At 40.1% G+C, this 24511-nt stretch overlaps 1 protein-coding gene across 1 annotated transcript; it reads right to left on the minus strand.

Annotated features, from left to right (window-relative positions):
* Positions 1-1587: 1587 nt before the first annotated feature.
* Positions 1588-23827, minus strand: LOC141908671 (forkhead box protein J3-like). Its single transcript, XM_074798804.1, has 10 exons — positions 23450-23827; positions 22411-22485; positions 21721-21801; positions 19658-19786; positions 14227-14269; positions 10068-10154; positions 8279-8398; positions 7517-7705; positions 6905-7038; positions 1588-6005 (listed from the first exon to the last, which is right to left on the minus strand). Exons 1-10 carry the CDS (start codon positions 23825-23827, stop codon positions 5877-5879), a joined length of 1365 nt encoding a protein of 454 aa, XP_074654905.1. The 3' UTR covers positions 1588-5876.
* Between the last annotated feature and the right edge of the window lie 684 nt (positions 23828-24511).

Here is a 24511-nt window from a genome sequence, read left to right on the forward strand (position 1 = left end):
TCGTGAAAAATGCCGCGCTAAAAACGGATTGAAATCTATCTTTTCTCAAAACAACAAGGATGGCTACCAAAAGTCAATGGATGAATTTCGTTTGTCAAATGATCCAAATTTAGCGGGTTCCACTGGCAGCTATCATTATACTGTATCTATTCATTGTTAATGAAATAAAATGATTGAATAAAATATATTGTACTTTTACGGTGAACCAGCCCCACGAAAACAACAGCAGTTTTTTCATTTTTGTCGTTTTAAATTCACGGGATAAAAACCGATTGCATAGGAACACAACGTTCACGATGGCTGCTAGCGCAGCACTCAATGGACCGTACGTACGGTGGACGGAGGCTAGAAATTATTTTCGATGTTCATTTCTACAAATTTGTGACGTAAAATAATCGGGAGAATGCGTTTTGAATCCAGTTAAAAAATACCGCGTAATGGTGAGAACAAATACAGCGGATCTTCGGTCTAATTACAGGTTCCTGCAGCCTGGACACTGCAACCCCTCAGACAATCCATACTTTTGCAATCACCATCCAAACCTTAAATGTGTTCATGATTTCACCCAAGAGATTTGAATAGAAAATGCACAACAAACACCTGGCGTTACAGATGGATTTCATCAGTGAACTTTCAAAAACTGATCGTCCACACTTCAGTTTTGACTCTGAGATGAGATAACTAAATCTAACCAAACAGGGAAAAACATTTTATCAGCACACTCAATTATAGAGATCGTAAAGACTTAGGTGAATGACTGAAGCTACCAGTACCAGGCTGCAGATCGATAACCCGCATAATAGATTCATGAACAAAGATGCAAAGCTAAGCAAGTTTGCACGAAAAATACATCATCTAAAGCACGAAATATCAGTGGAAAAAGCACAGGAATTCATCGTTATAAACGTGTCTGACATAAATTACTACTAAACCAGTATAACACGAGTATAGATATAATCTTTAACTAAACATATAGTTTGAAAATAAATGAAAATATGAATAATCATAATAATAATAATAATCGCTATTTAATATATCGAACTAAATATTAAGATACACAAGTACTACAGGATCAACATACGTATTTAATGCGTACATATATAGATATACATATATACACACATATACATTGAGTGTTAGAAAGAAAGTTGATTACAAAATAAATCATAGTTTTCCATGTCCAGCGCGACGTCAAGGGTTACCGGCCATTTTAAGTGCACATTTACCCAGTGTGCAAAGTAATGTTACCTGTAATATTAATCTATTGACGTTCTATCATTGCGATCGTGGAAATTCGAACAATCCCTAACATCTGTTGTTCAAAATCTTGAGAGAAAATCGCTAGCCAAATTACGGCGAAAACGACCCAACATCTGACATAATAATATCAAAGCAAAAAAACAATAATATTATAAACATTCTTCTAGAATCTAGCTATGGTTAAGACTTGTTTCTTGGACCAGCCATCGGTTGGCCGTACGTCGGCCGACAACATTATCAAAAGGGTTTCCAGAAACCGAATATAGGATATATAATGATAATAATAATAATAATAATAATATAACAATAACATAATAATAATCAGTATTTACTGTGACAGAAAGGTGAATGGATGATGAAAATATACTTATATCGTCAAAAAAGCTGAAACACCTTAATTCTACATACTACATGCACATAATATCCGTAAGATCGATGTACTATCATCAATAGACATCAAAATTGAACTGGTCCCACAATTATTAGTAGCATACAATTCGGTATTTATGCGAACCGATTTTATCGGACTGAAATGACCCGACAAGAAGCCAGTTTCAACATAGGTCGCGACCACCTGGAGATGATCTGACCCATGCCAGACCAGAGTCAAATTTTTCAGCACCAGTGCGAATGGCTGGCTTGGGCCGTATCTCGCACAGGCTTAATTTGGTCTCGGTCAAAAACACTTGGGTGATCACGGCAATAGGCTTGTATTCTTACATAGTATAACTATCTATAACCAGGGTAGTTTCCTCGCTCAAATCAATTGCTGAAAATTATGACATCAATACACACGATACAACAATGATAATAATAATCATAATCATAATCATAATAATACTATCAATATGTAGAAGTAAACCAGACTTTCGCAATAGAAGAGTCGCAAAAATAAAAAATGCCCAGCACATAATGTAATAATCAACTCTATGCTATTATCATTCATTGTGTAACAATAGGTTTGTGCATCCTGCGCACAGAGAACTAATTAACTAATTAAATTCATTTCATTGAGCTACGGCTGCTATTGGACGTTTCATTATTATGCTCGTTTTTATTTTTTTCGATTACCGGTACTTCCTTTGAGAAAAGCGAATCGGGATTTTAAAAAAGAAGCCCTCCGACCTCGTATCACGTTTACAGATTATGCGTCAAGGGAATAGAAGGGGCACACCAGGAGCCAATCGAGGGCACGCCAGGGCCCGATTTAAGACCAACGCTTAATTACAACCATTAATTTAAATCTAACAACCATGGAACCAAGTCCAGATTTAGTTTTAAGTTTAGTTAATCTGAATTAACCCCCCGGTTCTACAGGTATTCAATAAACTATATCCAGCTTAATCGAACCCTGCCTATATATACCTGCACATATAGACATACCTTCATACCAAGTTGATAGATTCACGAACTGCGCATAAAATCATCATTATATATAAAATGTAAAAATTAGAAAGAAGTTAAATAAATTTCTGAATGATCGAAGAAGCAACAGTCACAGACTGGTTTATATCGATATCAAATCTTAATTCATGCTCAATAAGGTAACGACTAAAATCATATGCAGACCAGATTACCCAACATATCTCTATATCTACATAGTAGTTTAATAGAAAATAGAAGTTTAATTGAAAATGAACTAGATATAATTCTGATTTTGGGAGTATTTTTTGGAAACTACTCACAGATAGTAGTCGCCGAGTTACATCTATCTATGCATTCTTATTCAACGTGTTTAGACTGCTACATTATAACTATTCTAAAATCTAGACTCCGTAAAGTAGACTCCGCGGTTTTTTCAGTTGGTTCACTTGTTGGGACTGGAAAAATGTCATCTGGAAGTCGATGGAATAGCGATAAGAGTTCGGACTCAAGTCACTGGGAAAAGGATAACGTCAACCAATAGATAAAAGTGAGGAGTCTACCGAAGTGCTGAGGAATTTGTGCCAAAAACCTCAGCGTATCGAAACTGATTGCTAAAATGTTCAAGCAATGGTCTAGAGACTATGGACGTATGTGCCGAAAGGTGACGCAACTAGTAGCAGTCTTCTAACTAAGCCTAGTAGGATACTGACTTCCCGAATAAACTCAAGTTTTGAGGTTAAAATGTTCACGAGCGGAGCAAACGCAGGATAAGTCATTCAAGCTATCTGCCAAGGTTGAAGTCGTCATTCGGATTGAAAAAGTTATGAAGATCGTTCGACCCTTAAGAGAAATTACCTTTAGCGCAGTAACGAAGGAATATGCGCTAAACTCGTATATCATTATTGCCGTCGTGTCAAAAACATCATTTTGCGGATTTAACAATTTGAAACATTTTCATTTTAACGACATTTTACGACGAAACCGATAATAACATCATATTACATTCAGGTGTTTTTTTTTTCGAAAAATATAAATCACGTAGAATCGATGTTGAAAGTGCGAGTGACTCCTATCCATCAATATATTGCGTGTGCAACTATAACAATTTGTCTACTGTTTAGATTCGAAAAATAAAATACCGTACAATGAGAGTACGAATCGTCATTTGTTGCGTCATATCGATATTTGCGTGATCGATTACGTGGAACTTTCAGTAAATATAAAACAAAACCAGCAGGGGCGGATCTAGGGGTTGGTTCGCGGACTGCCTTCCCAACGAGTTTGCCCTATCTGTGAAACAATGATCGTTGAAACCTGCGCCAGATTCGACACTCATCCTCTCGGAAATTGCATCTTTCCAGACGCTTATCTTCAAAACATTCTTTAGGCACTTCATTCCGAGGAAAGCCCTTACTTTTCTGTTAGACGCCGCCTTCCGATATTCCTAGATTTGCCCCTGCCCAGAGGCCATTCGTGAAATTTGTACGCAAAATTTTGTCGATTTCAAAATACTTGGGACGTGGGTTTTATCTCACCTAATAGACGCGTATACATACTTTGTGAATGGCCCCGCAATGTGAACTAACATAACATGTACATATATCATCTGTAAGTGTAAGTAAATTGTATCAGCAGTGACCAAAGTGCAAACATGTCATAGTAACGTATCATAGCTTACTGCGAATAAAAAACATCCCAACCGTTCAAGTTTTCAATTCTCTGTACGGAAAAAACAAGCACGTAACCTGGACGGATGTATATGAAATATCAATCCCGCGATTAGTTCGCTCGATCTTGCAGTATGTTTAATTGTTTACTGAAACTCGATGAGACGACACTCTCCCGAGACTGCGTTGCCGTCGTTGAATATAGAGATCGAAACGCTCAGCGATAAGATTCTAGAGTGCCGCGCGACTAAATGTCACTATCGCGATGATCAGCAGAGTTTAGAAGCGCGCCGAGCGGGAACTATTGAAATGAAGGCAGCGGTAATGCTTCAATGAGAAACAATTCAAGTATCGAGTCATGGACGATGCATTCAGTTCATAAAAGAACAAGTACGTTCAACACTTACATGTACATTCAACATGTCACATGTGCATTCAACATGTCACATGTACATTCAACACGTCAAATGCACATTCAACACGTCAAATGCACATTCAACATGTCAAATGTACATTTAACATGTCACATTTACGTTCAACACATCACATGCACATGTTATAAATGATACATGTAATATACATAACATAGTCGACTATATACAATAATATTTTACACAGTAATTGCGCCTATATTAGTTTCATATAACATGATGATGATACACTACAATTTTACAGTATTTTACACACCACAGAGAAAAAATAAAATCATTCCCGTACGGAGAGCGCGGACCCTGTAGACCTTACATGTACAGTATGTACGCGGTATAAACTCTGTTATAGATAAATCATATATCATATCGTATATCATATCATAGCTATCTCTCGGCTACAAAATGAAGTATTGAATTCTGAAATTTCTTTTTGAATTCTTTCATTTGCGAATGTCTACTTGAGCTAACCGACGCCATTTCTTCAAGTCACGCGGAACCAATTCCTTCTATGAATCAAATTTTCATAAAAATATTGCCTGTTAACAGTCTATACGCCTCGTCACAAAGGGGTCCAGCGAGTGCGATCCTCGTACAAAACCAAATCTCAGAAGGAATGACAACTAATGTTTCATCATCAAACGACGGATATCTCGATGTCTGAGCGCAGCGCGAACAGTAGACACATCATACATCTTGATACAAGACACACACTCACGCACACGACTCTTAAGACAGCAGCACCGAAAAACAAAGCAGTGTAACTTCAACCTCAACCGGACGGTAAAGGCTGGCTACACCTCTAAACACCTCTCATAGTTATCTCCTTCAACAGCCGCGCGTCCCGAGATAAACCGCTAGAACATTCAATACACGTTCCGCTCATTGCCGTTCATTCCACAAAGTATTGAGTTCATATACAGCACAAACATTCCACATGTTTCAGTTTAAGTTTTTAGTGCGCGTGACAACGTGGTGCGCTTCACTGAGTGTGAGAGCCATCTGGTGACTGTTATTCACTGTTGTGAGAGCCATCTGGTGACCGTTTTTAAGCGAACATCGATCAATACATAAACGTTTTATGATATATTTATATTTCGTTCTTTTCTCATCGTGCGTAGTTTTGTTTCACGCGGTGCGGCTCACGCCCGCTCGTTCATAACAGTTTGTCCCAATTGAAGTCGTCTTCTTCAATGTCGTCATGGCTACTGCTCGTCGACGTGTAGACGGTCGTCGGCACGTGCACCACGCGACCTTGACTATAAACCCCTCCGGTCGATACAGCCTGTAAAATGTCGATCGTTTGAATATATATAAAATATACGAAATTACAGAAATGATCAAAATATCTATCCAAGAATCAATTCATGTGTTCTTAGTTCTGATTGGTCATTTCAGTAAAATTCTTCATTTATGGACCTATCAGAATTGCTTTTACTCTTCAGTAGAAATTATCTAAATAACTTAAATACGCAATTAAAGCGTTCTCAGTTCTGATTGGTCATTTCTATGAAGTTTCTCAGACCAATCGGAATGGCTTTACCATTCAAATTCTTCAAATTCTTCAAGCATTCTGATTTCCTGTTTAATATCCGGTTAAGACTAGTAGGTTATCAATCAATTAGTAATAGATCAGTTACGAAGATAACATTAGTGATTAGATAAGGAAAAATTCTTCGAGAAAAATCATTACGAAATAGGATGACTTTCTAGCGCAAGTTATAAATCTATAAGTGTGAGGTTCAATTTTTAATGCTACTTCTATACAAATCTACAGAGGTAGATATGAATCAACATATTTAAACGAAGGCAGAGCTCAGGTATGAAAGCGCTAAATTTTAGATGATGCAATGGCTCAAGTGCTGTTTAAGGTGGGTTTTAAACGTTCAGCCCTAGTCTGCCTGTAATTTTGTCGCAAAAATGGTTCTTTTACCCTGGTATGAAAAGAACCAATTGATCAACTGTTGATTCATATTACCATAGATAACAAAATCATTTTTAGATCTTCGAAACAACCATGAACAAACAACTTCCGATAACAAATGATCAAAACTGATTCTATTAGGTCAGAGAAGAGCTCCCATGTGGAGACAAAGTATATCACGTATACCCAGTCTACTAAGGCAGAGAGGACGAGTTTGTTCATGTTTATTTCCAGTGGTTAGCGGCTGTTAGAATACTAACATCTAAGTTGGTCAAGCTGACCTGCTGATGACGAGGGGAGACTTGAGGACTGAGTGAGGACGGAGCTGGACTCATTACAGTCAGGTGATTCCCGGAGCTCGTTAGCTGTAGTGACTGGCTGTAAGATGACGCACCTGAAAGATAATCACAATAACATTACGATTTACTGTTTACGACTGTTATATAGGTTGATCTTACCAAATAATGACCTGCACCCAGTTTCGCAGTTGTGAGTTTTCTAGTCTAATGCAACCCGACATCCTGGGCCAAAGATTTAAGTTAACCTTCCCACATTGGAAGACAGCAGGGTGGTCACTTTCTGCACATTCACAAATCCCCCGAGTTTTCCCTGATTTTGTTTTCATGCGATTACAAAAGTGAATGAATCGGAGAAATTTCCAGGCTTCAAATGTTACAAATAATCAATTTTTCAGTGAATCACATATAATAGCTCGGTACGGATTCCCTGAGCTTTCCGGGCTGTTGGTAAAATTTGTCAAATTCCCTGTGTTATCCAGGTCAGTGGCCAGCCTGAGATAGCAATTTCTTCTTGAGAAATCTTGACCCTTTTAATAGAAACTAATTAACAGAAAGCCGAACGGTTGTACTCACCTGAGATGGTACTCGATGAAGATTCGTGATTGCTGATGAACTGATTATTGCTTTGCGATGAATTTTGGCTCTGATTTATGATTCCGGCTTGATTGAAGAAGTTGTTTAACGACGAGGCGAGGTCGGCGAACTGTTCCGGGTTCAGCGACCAATTGTTCAAATCACCTTGTCGCATGCTGTCCATAAGGCCTGCGTACACAAACACAGAAACGGTTAATGAGGTGCAGTTCCCACTACTGTATAACATGTATAACAACAATAGGGTGACATAATCTCAAAATCAAGTTCATTTTCAACAAACTTTCATCCTGAATTTTTAGCCTTCCATATCAAAAGATGACAAATCATCGTGGTCAAGATAAAACTCAGATTTGTCCATAAAATTCATATTTGGCACGGCTTTTATCCGTCATTCAATGAATTCAAATTAATTACGGATAAATTTTAGTTGAATCTTAGAAGAAATCCGGGCATCGTTGTCCTAATGCACACTACTGCCCCCTGGTTGTTCTTCGCTTGCCACCATCGACTGTTCTGTCATTATTATGCAAAGTTAAATCCGATCTAATGATATTGAAGACAAAATGAATGAATTTTCTCACAATGAAAAAAGTTTCTCAATGAAAACAAAGGTAAAATTGTGCAGTTTGTTTCACTTCTAGATCAAGACACACACTTTTTTTTCATTTTGAAAAAACGCAGACTATACTAAATCTATAATTGCTACTGATGGTGATGAAAGGAACTTACTATCATATTTACCTTGAAATTGCGTCATGTCTAAGTTTTGAAAGTCGTAGCTGCCGGCCAGTCGGACGCTCTCCTTCAACGCGTCCAGATTTTGAAGCCAGTCTATCGTGCTGTTCGAGAAGTTCTGCGTACCTGCAAGCATAACACAGAAAAATATTCGAAATCAGAGGATATTTGACAGCCTTCTGCTGGCATTAAGGGCTGCATTCGTTCAACAGGGTGGCCACTTTCCCTCCATTTACAAATTCCTAGAGTTTTCCATGTTATGAAACAAAACTCGCGAGTAAATCTGTGAGGCAGATGGAGAAATTTCTAGGTTTTAAATGTTCATTTTTCATGAATCATTGATTCCCTTTGTTTTCCAGGTTTTCCAGGTCAGTGGACGCCCTGTTTAATAGCGCAACAGTGTTGAATCCAAACATCAAGTTTTTAGACTAGTCCCTGACATGCACACTTTGCTTTTCCTTGACTTAATAAGCTTAGAATCCAATAAATAAACACAGTCAAATACACAAGACATAGACAGAAACTGATTGATTTCCACGACTTTTCCCTAATTCTAAGGTTTCTTTTTAACAAAATTCCCAGCCTTTTAACGAAAAGAAATTTCCCTGACTTGTCTCAGATTTTCGGTTTATTCCCGACTTGCAGGTTTCGATGATAATGCGATATTTGATATTTGTTTATTTATACTCGTGCCGCGAACCGCTCAAATTTCCTAATTACGCGATTTTCATAACTGGATTCGACGACGAAATCGATATGAAACGAAAATTCATTCGGAACCGGCTGAAATTATATATCAGAACTCTATATAATCATAACGACAAGGGTATCGTTTTTTATACTAACTATACGTATTAGAAGTTAAGTACAAAGCGACTACAAATGCATGAAATTTCGATCAGCTATTTTGAGTAAGATTGACACACCTCAAAACATCGGCGCCTCGAGCGCTCGAGTCGCTTCCAGTCTCAACGATGCCGCGCCGCGCGATATGTACACGGAGAATTTTACAATTACACGCGCTCTCTTCAATAGGAATACGACGAGATGCGCGTTGAATTAGATTTTTCGAATCAACCGATAATTTTTGCGGGGTATGAAGTACGCGCATTAGTACACGACGTAGACGAAATAACTACTTAAGATCGATACGCCGGCCGGGTTCGCGTCGGTTGTTTATCAGCAGTCGATATTATTATGATTCATCGGTTATCGACGATAGATCAAGCGTATGTTTGTTGTACATATATATATATATATATATATATATATATATGATAAATGTGCTGAATTGAATTTTTGAGAAAAAAAAATATATATGTATCGCAGAGGTAAATTTCTCAGTACGCCGGGGCTGTATGACATGTGCGATTGATAATACCGGTATGTTTAAAAAACCCACTGTATACAAAGTTTAGAAGATTGAAAATGAATTTTATTTATCAACGATTAAAACCAAAAGACACAACATTTTCAGTGAGTGTCCAAAATACCGTGTCAAAATTCCTCGAGTTCGCTTTGATTTTTTTCCTCTAGATTCCCCGGGTTTTCCAGGTTTACTAAGTCAGGGGCCAACGTAAGCTTTTGCTGGACATGTACATTGATTCCTCTGATTGGATTAGCTAAACAAATTTTCCCGACTTTTTCCCGATGTTTTAGTTATTTTTACGAAATTCCCTGACGTTTTTAAAGAAAAGAAGATCCCCGACTTTACCCTGATTTCTCGGTAAGTGGCGCCACCCCGTTGTTATATCGTTAGATTAGCCGGTCGCAGAAAATCGACATGTTCTAATACCTGATAGATTGATGGATGCTTGAGGAGTGTTCAGACTGCTGTTTGACTTCAACGGCGTTTCGGTCACTGTCGTCGTATGTTGCTGGCCTGAAATATTACATTTAAGCGAAAAAAATTAATCACGTTTCTTCGAAGTTGATCGTAAAATCGAGAGGGTAACAGATACGGGTCATATTTATTCGGAAGACGGGATCTTATGGATTATTCAGATAAATCTGCATGTTCTATACGTGTAGGGAGTACATTTGAACTTAATGCCCAAAATTGACATTCATTTTTATTACGTAATAGCGGCAATTATTTTACATAAGTAGCAAATTACTACGTGGGGGAGTGATGATTAGGTATACAATAGAATGAGCTCGAGTCAGATCAGACTAATTCACATCTAACTCAGTTCACCTTTCACATCTCTATTGAAAAGATATTCAAACCAGAATCTCATGATTCAATCGACCGGGATATCGCTCAAGTTTAAAGCCGTGTATTCACACTATCGTTAGTTAGTCCTTTCTGATTTAGTCCGTACCTGGAACGGACCGATATTCTGTGTCTCAACTGGTCCAGCTTAACGCAAAGCGATTAAAGCAAATTTCCGTTACACCACAGAGAAATGATCAGACTTTTCAGTCGGTATAAATAGGTCTAGATTTTTAGCTAGCGTGAAAACTTGCATCCTCCCTCTGCAGGGACTCGAACCTGATGGCATCGCTACACTCAGCCACGGCACGAACCCCTGCATTAGTAGACCGGGTGCGCAGGTACATGCGCAGCTTTCCGAACGAAAACTGAGGCACCAATCAGATTGCTTGTTGTATAATCGTTGAGGCAAATTTCAAGGAAGAACTATAAATGGGAAAACCCGGGCTAAAATACAACGGGATTTCTGATTGGCTAAAAATCACATCATCTGAACTGCGCATGTATCTGCGCACACGGTCGATTATGGCAGGGTTTCGTGCCGTGGCAATCTCGATGCCATCAGGTTCGAATCCCTGCGGGGGGAGGATGGAAAACTTGCTCAGTTCTGAATTTCAGACCGTTCTAAACGACGTGGCGCGAACGCGGCTTAAGCTTTTTCGAGCGCGAAAATTTATCCGAAAATGAATCTAACGAGGTCAGAAACATGCGCGGACGAATCGAACGGTTATTACCGCATCCAACTTATGATGGGCAATCTAATACGTATTTAATAATAGCATAATGAACGACAAAAAAGCGACACATGCTGCAAGCAACTCCGTCTAGTCTAACTAACTCACATATATAACTATGATATCATCAAAAAACCTCTATAGGATAAGACAATTATGTCTAATGCTGTCATAGCTGGCTCATTAGAATGACAGAGCTATTCAATGTGGGATGTAATTGCGCTAATAACTGATTGAATGACATCAACTAAATTGACTGCATGCGGAATAGGCAGAAAATATCAGAGAGAGTTCGGTAGACTAATAATCGTAAAATAGGTCCTGATTGGAAGGGACATTTCAGGTCCCGGTTCCACAGAACTGAGCCTAGTTTTCATAGACCAGGTTTTTCATAGTCGTATAGACATGATTTAAAACTGGTCTTACATTGTTTATTGGATATAGAATCAAAATGAGTTTAGACTGGTCTTAAATTGTTTGATTGGCTATAAAACCAAAATGAGTTTAGACTGGTCTTAAATTGTTAAATTGGCTATAAAACCAAAATGAGTTTAGAATGGTCTCAAATTGTTAGATTTGCTATCAAAATGAGTTCAGACTGGTCTCACATTGTTAGATTGGCTATCAAAATGAGTTTAGACTGGCCTTAAATTGTTAGATTGGCTATAAAACCAAAATGAGTTAAAATATCTGGTCTTAATCTGTAAGAATGGTCATACAACTGAAATGAGCTCAGATTGGTCATAAGTTGCGTGATAGCTTGTAGAAACGAAATGACTTATACTGGTGTAGACTCAGTTGTTGTCAATTCAATTATCAGTTCAGCGCTTGTGAATCGCGGCCAAAAACGCCACAATCTAAATATCGACATTTCCCTCGATGGTTTCATTCGATGATATCATTTTCACCCCAAGAAAATATTGACAGCGTGAAAAAAAAAATCGGTGCAAATTACATCGAGAAAAAAAACAGCAAACAAATAAACATTGCAATACCGATACCAATACCGAATCGACGCAGACGACTATTTTAGATTTCGATTTTCAATGGATAATATATCAATCAGATAGATATCTGTTGATCTGTGACTCTTGAGTATACAGGTACATGCAACACAAGGCTGGATCCGACGACCTAGTCTGAACGTCTTGTTTTCAACCATTGAAAAGGCATATTTGGAGGCATAATAGTAATTGAGGCCATGCATTTTGAGAATTCGTGGATGGCTAAGATGCATATTACAGCATTTCCAAGTAGAAAACTTGTCTTTATCCCACCCAATATGCAAGTTTATTAGACTCCATAAGACATTCAGAAAAGGGCAACTTAAGACATGCGAAGATTGCCCGTACGACCCCTGGATGCGTGCCTGTAAACGCCATGCAAGGCAAAACGAAGCGTTTTCTAGAAAAGCTTTTTTCCGATCGTTTTTTTTTTTCGATATAGACAGCCGCGGCTGCTGAACAGCTAAATATACAAAGGAAAGTATACAAAAAAAGTTCTATCTTGAAAGTATGCGGTGTTAAGCAGTAATAGAAGTAGGTGGGTCATTCAACCAGAATCGGAGTTAATGCATTGATGAGATACCAGCACGTGGTACCGAGCTTTGATACGAACGCAGATTAAATAACTCCCCGACGATCATCAGCGGCAAAAAAACTTCCGACTGACGCCGTGTAGCGCGTAGAAATTCAGTTCGAAAAGTCGATGAGATAAGAGATATTGCGAGGGACATACGAGGGGAGAGACCGACGGAGATCAGATCAAATCTGAATGTTGCATACATAAATAGCATGAAAAACGATCTCAGTGAAAACAGACGACTAAACTGATGATGTATTCTCTACGAGTGATGTAGATAATTAATGATGATATTCAAAGTTTATTTCATCTCGTGAGTTTTCTATTATCAAATATTCCTATTGAGTTAATGACGTCCAATAAAGGTCTTAACGCGTATTTGTCCCGCGACTAAATTTTTTATTCCTTTTGCCAAAATTTTCTGAATACAAATTGTTCAGTAACGATTTTTGTCATAATGCAGCCCCTCCACTCCAGATGTATACTTGGTCATCCGGGGCAGTAAACTGCCATCTCTATCTTCAAAATCTGATTTTCAACGTCTCGTAACAAAAGCTGATTTTTGAATAATAGGAAGTTTCACCATCAGAAAGGGTTCGCTAATTGAAGGGTTCAGTAATTCATCTTCAGAAAAACAGTAATGAATTGTTATCAAATAAACTCTGAAATATCGTCATCGCGGGTATAGTATTCATTATCAGTAAAAACCGGCTTCAAATCCGGATTATCATTCGCATTGAAATAATCATCGTCATATTTGAAAAGATGTCGAGGCCCTGTTTCGCGGAACGACATTAAATCAAAAGTTCATCAGTAGCCTGCTGCGTCGGATTGAATCCGGATTAAGCGCGTTTCACTAGTATAAGCTCGGTGCACGACATGCAGCGCTTCAAAAGAATCCTCGTTTTTTTTCTTCTGGCTTTTCTTTCCGAAGGCGAAAATGAATGGAGTCTACGTAGTTGTTTTTTCAACATTCCCACAGGGCTGCCAACCTCTTCAGTAGCTAGCTATAATACGAAAGATGCTGGAAATGGAGGGGGGTTTAGACGCCCTCGGAAACACTGCTCGCTCATGCATTTCTTATCATATTACATATCAAAGAAAACCAATTCTGGACCCAGTTCCACAGATCTGCCTTAGGAAAAGGCGCTGGATATTGTAAAAAACATTTTAAGCGCCCCCTGAAAATGGCACCTTCAAGGGTACCAATTAAAAGGGTACTCCCACAGGCAAAGAGATAATACCCTTTCTGGTAATATCTAGTAACTTCGAATTGTTCTCAGAATGTGGGTTAAAACTATATAAAATAAGATATTCAAAATGATCCACATATTTGACTCATGCAATAGTGGAACCGGGTCCAGGAGGCGTCAGGCCGGAGAGAGATGGCAGCTCCGTATTTATAATAGAACGGGAATACTCACTCTCTGAAGACACATTATTACAGTAAGACGCGAGATAGCCTTCCTAAAAAAGACAATTGTTAATCGAAAAAATGAAGACCACGTGTTAGAAAAGAAAAAATATAATAAACCTATTCGTTTTTAGGAGTTAAGTGGCAAAAGCTGTCAATATGCCCTTGGTTAAAAAATTGTTAAAAAATATCAAACGCACCTCGGCAATGCTACTTTCGACCATCAGAAAGTGGCATTGTCAATTCAACGAGCCACTGCCCGTAATCATCCAAACTCAATCACTTAAATCAGCTCATCATCCCTTGAGAGTTCGTCATGTGATTCAAAAATGACTTTCACGTTCGTAACTCTAATTGGGTTTTAATAATGATGACGTTTAACTGTGATCAACTGTAAACATGTCGTATAATTAACCAACGAAATACAATCGAATTCATGAATTAATAATCATCATTCTTGTTTCTCATTTCTGGTGATCTTAAAAGTTCACCCTGTCAATCACTTATTACGAATCACGATCGAGCTAACCGTGACAAGACCCGGCAGTTATAGAAATGAACTGATTACAAATTCGATTGCGGTTTACGAAAAGTGACCGGGCCGATTAGGAGAAACGACGTATCATTCTATTTCAACGTGATCTCGATCGTTTTTCTCATCGCAGAAAATGTCAACCGAGCGAGCGAATAAAAATGGCCGAGCGAGTATTGCGTAATAAATGATCACGGCCCATTTTATATCGATTGAGAAGATAATTATTTCGACGTAGCCCGAAAAATGATCAATTATTTCACGAACGACGGATGATGAGAGGGAATCGTAGGCAGTAACTCATTGTTTTAACGGTGCTGATGTTAGACACGCACGCAGCTGCAGCTGCTGCGGGGGCGACGACGAGGAGGGGGGTTAAACTCCACCACGTCGTAGACTCTTCTCTCGTCCGCATCTACGACTCAAGGCCCAGTTGCCGAGTCATGACTTCTGCTCTTAAATCAAAAGACTTCTCTTAATTTAACCCATAAAACTAAGACCATGGGGCCAGTTGTGCAGTCGTGACTTAAGTCCAAAAGTGGTCTTAAATCCTTAGACTGGTCTTAAGTGGTTAGATTGGTTATAGAACTAAGTTGGTCTTAGACTGGTCTTAAGTCTAAGCCATGACTATGCAACTGGCCCTTGGTCTATAAAATCCAAGCCATAACTGCGTAGCCTGGCCCGTGGTTGTACAGTCGCGAATTACGATCAAAAGCGGCCTGAAATCTTAAGTCCGATCTTCAGTTGTTCGAATGGCTTCAAAAAACTAATCTGTTCTTAAATTAAAGCTATCACTGTATAACTGGTCTCAAAGTAGCGCAGTCGCAAACCTAGGTCTAGATCCATAAATCATAAGACTGGACTTAGGCAATAAGCTAAAGAACAAGACTATGCAACTGGCCCCGGAGCAGAATTGTCATAGATCTAGCTGAGAAAGGAATCTACGTTAAGCCTAGCGCACATCGACACTGCGATTGGAGACAACTAGTTGCTACCGAACGATTACCCCGCGCACATCGAAATCTAGTTACGACCGGTCAGTTGCAGCAACAACTGCATGGCGCGTGTCGATCGTCGAGATCCAGAGCGCGCACATCGACGGATATGACTGCGATTGAGTACAACCAGTCGCTCAAAAGTAGAACATGGGCAACTGGCTGGAACTGGAGATAGATCGACGCTTACCAATCGTAAGCTCGCTCACATCGACACGTTCAAGCAACTGATCGTATCCAGCCAGTTCCTCTCATGCGCCGAAAACTGCCTTGCAACTAGTTGTCTCCAATCGCAGTGTCGATGTGCGCTAGGCTTTAGAATCACGCAGCTGGACGCACGCACGGACGGACGGACGGATGGTCGGGCAATAATCAGCTTTTTACTCACTCTGACCCGACGCGGGTTGTTCAAACATGCATTTGTAGAGGCTGCGAAACGACGCGCTTAAATCATCCATTTGACTATCGATAAACGACGAATGCTGAAAAAATAACCACAACACAAACCGACATGCATTCACAACATAGAATATAGTCTTCATTGATCGAGGGTCACAGGGCTGTTCTATAACCCAACCCCCTCCACATATATCTAACCTTCCGACGCATTCAGGACCCCTCCTTAGACATTTAAATTGAAAATACATTATCAAACACCAGACATTAGACAATTTATCAGCATAGTTTCAAAAACTGATCATCCACACTTCACACTAAATCAATGGGCAATGTCTGAGAGGGAGGTTCCAGGCTGTAGGTGAACTAGCCCCACGGGTCACATAAGAGACAATCAGCCCATAGGCCGTACATAGACAACCAGTTCCTGCGGGCTGTACATATACAACTAGGCCCTGCAGATTATACAGATATAACCGGGCCCTGTAGATTATACAGATATAACCGGGCTCTACTGGTTACACATATACAACTGGGCCCTGCTGGTTACAACACAGATATAACTGGGCCCTGTTGGTTACATAGATTCAACTGGGCCCTACTGGTTACACAGATATAACCGGCCCTACTGGTTACATATATATAACAGGGCCCTACTGGTTACACAGATATAACCGGCCCTACTGGTTACATATATATAACAGGGCCCTACTGGTTACACAGATATAACCGGCCCTACTGGTTACATATATATAACAGGGCCCTACTGGTTACACAGATATAACTGGGCCCTGCTGGTTACATAGATATAACTGGGCCCTGCTGGTTACACAGATATAACTGGGCCCTGCTGGTTACACAGATATAACTGGGCCCTGCTGGTTACACAGATATAACTGGGCCCTGCTGGTTACACAGATATAACTGGGCCCAGCTGGTTACACAGATATAACTGGGCCCTGCTGGTTACACAGATATAACTGGGCCCTGCTGGTTACACAGATATAACTGGGCCCTGTTGGTTACATAGATTCAACTGGGCCCTACTGGTTACATAGATTCAACTGGGCCCTACTGGTTACACAGATATAACTGGGCCCTACTGGTTACATATATATAACAGGGCCCTACTGGTTACACAGATATAACTGGGCCCTGCTGGTTACACAGATATAACTGGGCCCTGCTGGTTACACAGATATAACTGGGCCCAGCTGGTTACACAGATATAACTGGGCCCTGCTGGTTACACAGATATAACTGGGCCCTGCTGGTTACACAGATATAACTGGGCCCTGCTGGTTACATAGATATAACTGGGCCCTGCTGGTTACACAGATATAACTGGGCCCTGCTGGTTACACAGATATAACTGGGCCCTGCTGGTTACATAGATATAACTGGGCCCTGCTGGTTACACAGATATAACTGGGCCCAGCTGGTTACACAGATATAACTGGGCCCAGCTGGTTACACAGATATAACTGGGCCCTGCTGGTTACACAGATATAACTGGGCCCAGCTGGTTACACAGATATAACTGGGCCCTGCTGGTTACACAGATATAACTGGGCCCTGCTGGTTACACAGATATAACTGGGCCCTGCTGGTTACATAGATATAACTGGGCCCTGCTGGTTACACAGATATAACTGGGCCCTGCTGGTTACACAGATATAACTGGGCCCTGCTGGTTACACAGATATAACTGGGCCCTGCTGGTTACATAGATATAACTGGGCCCTGTTGGTTACACAGATACAACTGGGCCAGTTTGGTTTAATTTGTGTTATTCCCCAATCTTTTGTTTTCATCACTTGTGATAATATCAATACACGCTGAGACAATGAATCAAACACAAAATGAATCGAATGCAGATTCGACGCTTTACGCGTAAATGAATAATCACAGATGAAAGCCGACGAAAAGTGATCCGCCATCTTCCAGAAGATTCGGTCGTGTAGTGAATATATATATATACCCCCGAGGTGCTCAGACTATATATTACATACTCTCTTCAACGGAGAGCACTTAATAAGCCAGTCGATAAAATCCATGGAAGTCTCTTACTTACAATTGGCATTACGCCAAACAATTACAGTAAGTACTTTGTTCCTCGTGTTAATTTTTCTCATCGCAATAAAAAAATGAGCAATTAAAAATGCGTGTAAAACTTGTAGGAAACACAAAACCCTTGATCTTTGCTTAGAGATTTATCCGCAGCCCGGACCCCTTCCTCCCTCTCAGTGCAGCGTGGACTCCTCCCTCTCAGTGCAGCGTGGACCCCTCCCTCTCAGCACAGCGTGGACCCTCCCTCTCAGTGCAGCGTGGACTCCTCCCTCTCAGTGCAACGTGGACCCTCCCTCTCAGTGCAGCGTGGACCCCTCCCTCTCAGCACAGCGTGGACCCCTCCCTCTCAGCACAGCGTGGACCCCTCCCTCTCAGCACAGCGTGGACCCCTCCCTCTCAGCGCAGCGTGGACCCCTCCCTCTCAGTGCAGCGTGGACCCCTCCCTCTCAGCGCAGCGTGGACCCCCTCCCTCTCAGTGTAGCGTGGACCCTCTCCCTTTCAGTGCAGGTATTATCTGGATTGCCCGCCCCTCAGACTTTCAATATTTTTATCACCAACTTTGTCAAATTTACGATCATCCACACTGTCTTTACAAGTGTTCAGGACTTCTTCAACTGAGATGTATTCGGAATTATGAACTACAAACACGTCAGACATTAGACACGTATTCAATCCATTCAATCACTGAAAGCATTTTCAAACGCGTTTCATAAAAAGGGTGTGGTGGTGAACTTTGTGTATTGAAGAAAAGAGACATGACTCGATTCAAATATTGATTTAAAGCCGAAATAATTCCCGATTTTTAGACGAGTCATTTGTCACCATTGAGGTGAAGTTCCAGGCTGCGGCTTATACAATTCAGCTAGGCAAATTATTCATTTCAACAGGTGGAACAGTTGTAGCATTAGATCATCACCGGGTTCCTGGGTGCAGTCCTAGTCTCATATCATAATGTTACACAAATAAAACATCAAACTCTATATCCACTAGTGCACTTAAGATTAGTTCTTTTAGTCTACTGGCAGGGTCCCTACAGATCAGTCAATCCCGGACATAGATAGAGTTTTCAAGGAATTTTCTATCACTGTCATATCCCAATTACTGCAGACTCCTCGTACGGAGCTGTTTATCACGGTAAACCCTCAATTTGGCGGTTAAGCGAATTTTCATCCTTGCCTCTACCAAATGCAGTAATCAGGCGTAGTCTAATGTACAACTTCTAATGTATCTAAATGCCTATTTCTCAAAATTGAATTTTTTGGTATGTTACGAGACCCGGGTTCGAACCCCGACGAATCCACGTAATTTCACTGTCTCTTCGTAATCATTACAAGACTGGACTGCAGAACCATTTTATGGGCTTAAAAATCTAAACAGCCTCAGACCGGCCTCCTGCCCATTTTAACGGCATAATTTTCTGAGATTTTTTTTAAGAAAAACGACCTTACCACGTGTTCGTTTGACTGCGAGGACGATGACGTCATGTTTAACGTGTTGAGGGTCGGAGAACTGCTCAAATTACTACACGAACTCGCGCTACCGGGTGAATAACCCGGTTCAGGACTATACGGCGACGTCTGAAATATCATATATATACAAGAAAATTAATCATTTCGTGGGGTTTATCAAATAGCGAAAACCTGTGCAGATCACGTGCATTCAACTAAAACTGTTTATTCAGTAGAGTTTTGACATAATGGAATGCATTAATGTTGTCCTCAGGGTTCGAACCATTTGCAGTTTTTTTCGATTTTCAATACGTTTTGCAGCGGTGGCCAAATATCTAAATTTCTATTATTGCTACGGAATGAGGTATGAGCTTAACACTGACCGAGGCAGAATTGAAAGTTTATGAAAACAATACCTAGGCCGCAACAATTATTCAGACCACATTGCTAAAATTCCATAGCTTTTTCAAAGCTTCACGCGTAAAACTTGACAAGGCTAGTACGAACCCTATTAGATAACTTGGATAACGTAACTAACCCAGTGACACCGGGTCCTCAACAGACAGTATTAAAGAACATTCTGAAGCTTTTTGGAAAGAATATTCCCCACACAGCAGTCAATTGTACTGTATCCCCTTATGATTAAACATATTGAAAAGAGACTAGGATAAAGTGGATTATAGGACAATATGAATACGTGTGTACTTTTCCAACTTTCTGATTCCCTGTGGATAAAATGTTCTCAATTTACAAAATTCTATACCAGACGCTCAGCTGAAGTGGGTTACCATCAATCAGGCCGATAGACCACTCGTCTCTGGTTGCAATTTCCCTGATCTACTTTTTCAAGATATCTCGATGACTGGCGCTTTTTTATTACGGATACTAAATAACGTTCACCGATTCGGTTTTTTGGGGATTTTTGAAGCCATTGGGTGCACGAATCAAAAAATGAAAAAACCTGCACCAGACGTACTTTACGAATGCTGATTTTTATATGCAGGTAAATTATGAAGGTTACATCAGTGCAATACAGAGATTAAACACTCTTCACATAACAGCGGAATATTCACTATTGTGTTATAATCATTATTTCCCATTTTCAGTACATGCTACTGAGAACCCAGTAGTGAGAGGTGCAGTAGCCAAGTGGTTCGAGCCTCATGTCTCAAGTCTCTCACTGGTCTCTCACCAATCCAGGGTTCATACATCCACGTGTTTGAATCCTGGTGGTAGCAGCCAGTCAGTCTTTCATTGGTCTCTCATCAATCCTGGGTTCATGTGTTTGAAATCCTGATGGTGGCAATAATTTCTCCACCCTCCCCTAAATATTGATAAGAAAAACCTCGAACCTTGCTGCAATAGCCTAAATACGCAGAGTAACGCTCAATGGATAGAGGGTGGACGGAAATTGGATCCAGTTCCACAAATCTGGGTTAAAATCCGACTTTGAGAGACAAAACGATCTCATTTTTCGACAGTCATCTCTCAGAAACCGAGTCAAGTCGATATCGTCGATAAATCGTCAAATCTTCTCGCGACTTAATTTCATAAAACGATCAATACCGAGTCTCAATACCGAATCGAAAGTGAAATAATGTCAGTTCGTTTTTTTACGTCGTCGTTGTTCAAAGCAAAGCACTGGTATATATATATATATATATATATATATATATATATATATATATATATATATATATATATATATATATATATAAATCTATATCAACCACTACACGATGCCGTGAGGACTCGCTATAATAATCATCCTCTATACATATACCTGCTACTGCTACTGCTGATGTTGAGGTTTAAGGCCTATTCGATTGATTGCTTACACGCGGATTTCATTACCAAAAACGTCGCTGCATCGATTTCCTTTTTAATTCGTCGTCATTTCAAAAGTTTGTTTTTTTCCCCGATTGAAACTTGTATTCAGTGTAATATAATACGATAAAGCACCGGTAGGAAACTGCACCCTCAGGGCTCCACGTAAATCGGGTGTTTCAATTTTTTAATTGTCTAGGAGAACGGTGGTTTGTAGAAGGTGAACGCTTGCTTACCCTTGTTTCGCTTAATCGGCGTTTCTTGTTTCGAGGAAGTGGATCGTCCGGTGGATTCGTATCGATCGCCCAATATGAACCCTGTGAAACATAAACAATGAAACACACTGAATTGTCAAACTTCTAGAAAGATCGCAGGAAAATATATAAAGGCGGGGACAGAAGAAAATAAAAGGCATTCTTCAGATAAAACTGCCATGTTTAATGTCACTAACAGGGTCTGACCCTTGATGTTAGATATTTTTGAAGATGCAAATTTTCGAGACCGTGTCAAATTTGCAGGTTTTAACCCATCTCTCTCCTGATGAAAAGGGCCACCTCACTGGAAAGGCAGGGGCCCGGACCCGTGGGACCACCACCTAAATCCACCCTGGATCAATATTACCAGAGGAAAATCGCGGGGTAACTTTCGACAATAGTCCTTAAGGAACATGACACTTCTTCCGGCAAAAAATTGCATCGAAAATCCCATTTTTATTCTCTATTCCTCTGAACTTCTGTAGAATGGCACGATGCCGCTCTGGACAAAATTTTGAAAGCGATCAAAGAAGGCACCTGATACACATCCACTGTAGTATGTAACTAACATCAGAATCCACCCCTACACTTAAAACACTATTCAGATATTTTTGAATTGTTTTTTAAATTTCAAGCATTAATTATCAGTGATCAAAGCAGAAGTCTACGTACCTTTCCAGGATCATCCTTTGAACGTGGAACTTTTAGGAAACATTTATTTAAGGAAAGATTGTGACGTATAGAATTCTGAAATAGAAACAATACGATAAAGCCTGACCCGATTAATGACAACTTATTAACAGTTCAGTAACTGACCAAACAACTGTAGTCCAGTTACTGAAAAGACCATTAACAGACTGTCCTGTCACTGACTAAACCACAGCAGCATGGTTACTGACTAAAGTGATGTCCAGTTGATGACTAAACCGCTGCAGTCCAGTTACGGACTAAACTTCAGCCTGGTTACTGAAATACTTCAGCCTGGTCTGGTTAGCCTGACTAAACCAAACTGCAATAATGCGGTCGCTTAACCTGTTAACTAACTGTCCGGTTACTGACTACTAAAAATCCTAGTCCAGTTAATGACTAAACCCCCTGCAGTCCAGTTACGGACTAAACTTCAGCCTGGTTACTGAAATACTTCAGCCTGGTTAGCCTAACTGACTAAACCAAACTGCAATAATGCGGTCGCTTAACCTGTTAACTAACTGTCCGGTTACTGACTACTAAAAATCCTAGTCCAGTTAATGACTAAACCCGCTGCAGTCCAGTTACGGACTAAACTTCAGCCTGGTAACTGAAATACTTCAGCCTGGTTAGCCTAACTGACTAAACCAAACTGCAATAATGCGGTCGCTTAACTAACTGTCCGGTTACTGACTACTAAAAATCCTAGTCCAGTTAATGACTAAACCCGCTGCAGTCCAGTTACGGACTAAACTTCAGCCTGGTTACTGAAATACTTCAGCCTGGCCTGGTTAGCCTAACTGACTAAACCAAACTGCAATAATGCGGTCGCTTAACTAACTGTCCGGTTACTGACTACTAAAAATCTTAGTCCAGTTACTGACTAAACCTTGGTCCACAGTAGAGATTGATTGAATATGTTGGAATACATGTTTGAGACGTTTTGAAAAGATGTCCTTTTAAAATAAAAAGCAACTGTTTTTGCTTATTAACGCAAAGTTAATCCAACCACTCCAACGCTTACCTTCCAGCCGTTACCAGCTTCTCTATAGTATGGAAAATTATCGCATATCCACTGATAAATCTCACTGAGCGTCATTTTCTTTTTATTTGAACTGTTTATCGCGAATGTGATTAGATTCGCGTACGAGTACGGTGGTTTACCATCTTTCTGATGTTGATGATGCTGATGGTGAATGTTGTTGTCGTTTTGAATTTGATCCAGCGTCGAATTCGGATCCAACGGCGAAGTCATTAATTTCCTCGCCATCCCAGCGGGTCCTTTAGATAAATCGGCTCCGTTTAGACCCGGTTTGGAGCCCGATGGTCCAGCCATAGCCCCACCAACTGACAAACGAGGGAGCCAGTCCATAGCTGTCAAACTGCTCTCCAACTCCGCCATTTTGATTTTTTCCACACTTCAGGGGAGCGTCTCAAAATGGAATAATCTATCTATCGTATCGCGTCCGCAGGCAGCCGGTTTGGCCTAGATAAGTCTATTCAAGACTTAGATAGTGACCTAATCGTTCTCTTTCATAATCGGATTGGCGTATTACCAATTATTAGTGATTTGTGAAATTCCAATCATGAAACCGAAAAAAGTGGCTGGAACAACGTTAAAACGTTAGTTGACTAAGAAATGAATTAAAACAAAGTCTAGATATTCATCGGCACAATCATATGCATTATTTTAATGTCCACAATTGCCAATAGTTCTTTTATGTGATGAATTTGGGTCTGAATTTGAGATCAGAACATGGACATGCCAAATAGTCACTATAATGAACTATTAGAACGCTGAGATGCTCCCTTTAGTATATTACTACGCGTTAGATCGTTACTTCTAAATCGCGATTTTTCTCGCACGTAATGAAATGGCCCCGCATTGTTTAAATGTTGTCACTTTAATTTTTCAAGTCAGTCGGATCTGTTTGATTTTCGTTGGTAAAGATTCATGATTTGGCATGAAACCGAAGTGCGCGCGTCCATTGCTAGGCAACGCAATTATAATAATGTAAACATACAATATACGCGCGAATTACGAAATGAATTGAGTTCGAATCCCAGAAAGTCAATAGTTTGCATT

Source organism: Tubulanus polymorphus, chromosome 7 (assembly GCF_964204645.1).
Source record: "Tubulanus polymorphus chromosome 7, tnTubPoly1.2, whole genome shotgun sequence".
NCBI classification, from domain to species: domain Eukaryota; kingdom Metazoa; phylum Nemertea; class Palaeonemertea; order Tubulaniformes; family Tubulanidae; genus Tubulanus; species Tubulanus polymorphus.